Below are 3,511 nucleotides of genomic sequence, written 5' to 3'. Positions count from 1 at the left end.
TTAATGAAGTTCATGTACTCAGACCAGTAATATTTGGGGTCACAAGTTTTTGCCATGGATATTTTGTGGGTCAGAAGATAAAAAGTTTGGGAACCACTGGGGTAGGGTATGGTATAACCATTCTGTTAAGATTTTTAAGTTGTCTTGGGCAACCAGGAACATTTCCYTATGTCTACCCCTGTTAGTCATAAGKTACTGATATGTTCAGTCATTAGCAGCACTGTACACATGTCCAAAAGAGCCTACTATTTTTTTTCTCCTCTTCAGCATGTGCCAACATGTTGGACAGAATTTGCATACGTCAGCATAAGTTGTGTAAAGTGTTACAGTGTGGCAGAGCCTTTGAGACACAGAATGCTACCCAGAATAGTGKTACTGCTGAGGAGGTTTCCTTTATCACAGGTGTGTTTGTGTTTTGTTTCCAGTTTCGGGAATCCTTCTTTGGATGAGCGAAGCATCCTGGCCCCACTCTATCAGTGCTGCATGTAAGTCTGGATCTCACACATCTCATTCAACACTCATCAGATTTGAGTTTTTTAGTCTCTGGCGTGTTTTCTCACAGGATTCGGGTGTCCACGTGGAACAGGTTGAACTTTCTGAAAGGAGGAGTTTTAAGTTCAGCAATGCAACAAGCTCTGGCTTTTGATCCCATCCATCCAGTCCTGATTGAAGCGCACCTCGCAGCCTTGGATCGACGTTTGTCTGGAGTCCTAACAACTGTGAAGCAGTGCATAGAAGCACAGGGCCCTGATAACACTCTGATAGAGGACAGAATGAATCTGCCACATCCTTGAATCTCAGACCTGAGGATCATAAACAGCTGTCTCTGGCCTCTGGTTCAGAACATCCAGAGTATCGACAGGAGAGACCAAAGACAAGTCTTTTGATTGGCGYTCCAAGTTCTCAAAGAGTTGGAAATGTAACACTGTTTGTAAAAACTTCCTCTCAGGACCGTTTACACAAGGACAGCTTTGTTTTTACTACTGGTTTCAATGAGACTTTCACTTTGTGCCAAACCTGCACCCAGTTGTGCTCTTCCACATCTGCAGAAGAACAATACAGCACACAGAAAAAAAACCCTGAAAATGAGCCTGGATGAAAGACACTGTGCAGACATGATKCAGAGAAACTGAAATCTTGCTTAAAATATTTGAAAATCTAAATTTATTTAAACTTAGAAAGGATTTATCCTTTGAACTGAGACTAAACCTTTGCAGGAAACTGATWGACTAATTTTCCATCTGTGTACATATTTAGGTAGTAATTTAGAATTATGAGATGACAGAATATAAATTTGTGGATTTTAATAATAATTGAACTTGAGTATGTGTGTGAATGAGAAAATGAGTGCCATATTTTACTGTACAGAAAGCTACTGAAGCCTCTGTGGGGGAGAAGCCCACCCAGTTCTTTAGTCCCAGTGGAGAGGAGACACAAATAAACACACTAGAGAATTAAATAAGTTTCACCAATTTATCTAATCTGTCCTCAGAGAAATAATACAGAGTAACGACTGGACCACTGTGTCACCAGGTCCATGAGGAAAAAGTGCCTTATTCTTCTCTGTCTAAAGCTGCGCCCCACCTCTTCAACCCCAAGGGGTTTTCTTGAAGTTTGTGCTTGAAAAAGCATGCCCAAATGTAAGTGGGTGTATCTNGAACATGAAGCAGGACACGACCAGGTAGACAGAACACAACACAATGATCCGACAATAAGACTGACACAGGACAGGGTTTAAATACACAGAAAACTAATGACTAAACAGAAAACACCTGAGGAGAAACACAAGGAGCAGCTGGGCAAGGACACACTGGGGAACATAGAAAACACTAGGAAAACTAAGGAGAATAAATACAGATCATGACAACACTATATTTCTTTTAGTTGAATTTTATATGCTTTGGTTGAGATTTTATGTTGATGTTAAATCTTTTAAGCTTTTTTTGTTAAAGAATTGACTCTAGAGTGCATATTTGGTGTCCATGAAAAAAACTATAACAGAAAATATTACAATATTAAAGAACTGTTCTTGTTAATTTGATGAAAACATTTTAAATTTCCAGAGCACTCACATCAGAATAACTAATAGATTTGTTGTTAGAATAATCGATTAATCGAAAAAATAATCCTTAGATTAATCGATTAGAAAATAGTCGTTTGGTACAGCACTAGATTTTATTAAAAACTGCTTTTAAGTCACTTTTGTAAAAAAGGCATGGTTAAAGATAATCTTTTAAATAAACTATGAAAAACAAACTACCATATTTATTCAAGTATAATACGAAAAATTAAATCCATAAAATCATCCATAAAGTCGTGGGGTAGTACTATACTGGGATAAATATTTTTGCTGATGAATTTAACTGAAATATCGGCCTGATTTACAAAATGCGTGAGTTTGGAAATGAGACCACGTAGTAAAAAGCGGTTGGATCGTGAGCTGGACCAGGCCTTCACCAGGCTTTTCTCTTTCCATCATTCTGGTAGAGCTTGATCTTGGTTTCATCTGTACAAAGAATGTTCTTCCAGAACTCTGCTGCTTTTTTACATGTTTTTTATCAAAGTCCAGCCTAGCCTTTTTATTCTTGAGTCTGCTGAGTGTCTTGCAGCGTGCAGTGAAGCCTCTGGATTTACTTTCCTGCAGTCTTGTCTTTATGGTAGATTTGGATGTTGATACTTCTACCTCCTGCAGAGGGTTGTTCACTTGGTTGGCTGTTGTGAAGGGCTTTCTGTTCACCATGGAGATTATTCTGCCATCATCCACCACTGTTGTCTTCTGTGGACACCCAGGTCTTTTTACAGACGAGTTCACCAGTGTTTTCTTTCTTTCTCAGGATGAACCAAACTGTAGGTTTTACCACTCCTAACATTGTAGAAATGTCTCAGATGTTGTTTTTACTGTTTTCACAGCTTAAGGATGTCTTGTTTCACCTGCATGGAGAGCTCCTTTGACCTCATGTTTACTTCACAGCAAAACCTTCCAAATACAAGCAGCACACCTCAGATCAAGTCCTTTTATCTGCTTCAGTGAGAATGACATAATGAAGGGATTGTCCACAACTGTCCATGAAATAGACTTGGAGTCAACGGTCCAATTCCTTTTGGTCCCTTTAAAAACAGGGTGGCACATGTTAAGGAGCTGAAACTCCTAAAGCCTTCATCCAGTTTTACTGTGGATACCCTCAAATGAAAGCTGAATGTCTGCACTTTATGTCCATGTACTTTATAGAACTATAACTTGAATATGTTTCAGTAAACAGGTAAAAAGACAACATTTGTGTCAGTGTCCAAATATATATGGACTGAACTGTAGATGTTCCATGCAGCAGAAACGTTGGTGAACGCAGATTGTTTAAAAACACTGATCTAGGGTTGGGCCTAATCGTATCGTGTGCAATTATCGTCAGAAAAACATTAATCGATTACTTTTTGGCACTTAACGATTAATACGATTAATGCCACCAGGCAGACTGACTGGGGGTTACTCTGGTCAGTCCGCTCGGTGCTCCTC

The 3,511-nt window shown here is 39.2% G+C and overlaps 1 protein-coding gene across 1 annotated transcript in view; it reads left to right on the top strand.

Moving 5' to 3' along the window:
* Window positions 1-1,459, top strand: part of fam20b (FAM20B glycosaminoglycan xylosylkinase) — a gene marked incomplete at its 5' end in the record, with an annotated part of 15,980 nt that extends 14,521 nt beyond the window's left edge. The window contains 2 exon segments of the mRNA XM_014031384.1: window positions 426-485; window positions 563-1,459. Coding sequence (XP_013886838.1) covers window positions 426-485; window positions 563-794 — 292 coding nt within the window.
* Between the last annotated feature and the right edge of the window lie 2,052 nt (window positions 1,460-3,511).

The sequence above is a fragment of the Austrofundulus limnaeus genome, unplaced genomic scaffold, assembly GCF_001266775.1.
Source record: "Austrofundulus limnaeus strain Quisiro unplaced genomic scaffold, Austrofundulus_limnaeus-1.0 Scaffold1242, whole genome shotgun sequence".
NCBI classification, from domain to species: Eukaryota; Metazoa; Chordata; class Actinopteri; order Cyprinodontiformes; family Rivulidae; genus Austrofundulus; species Austrofundulus limnaeus.
This window is presented reverse-complemented; position numbering and strand designations above follow the sequence as displayed.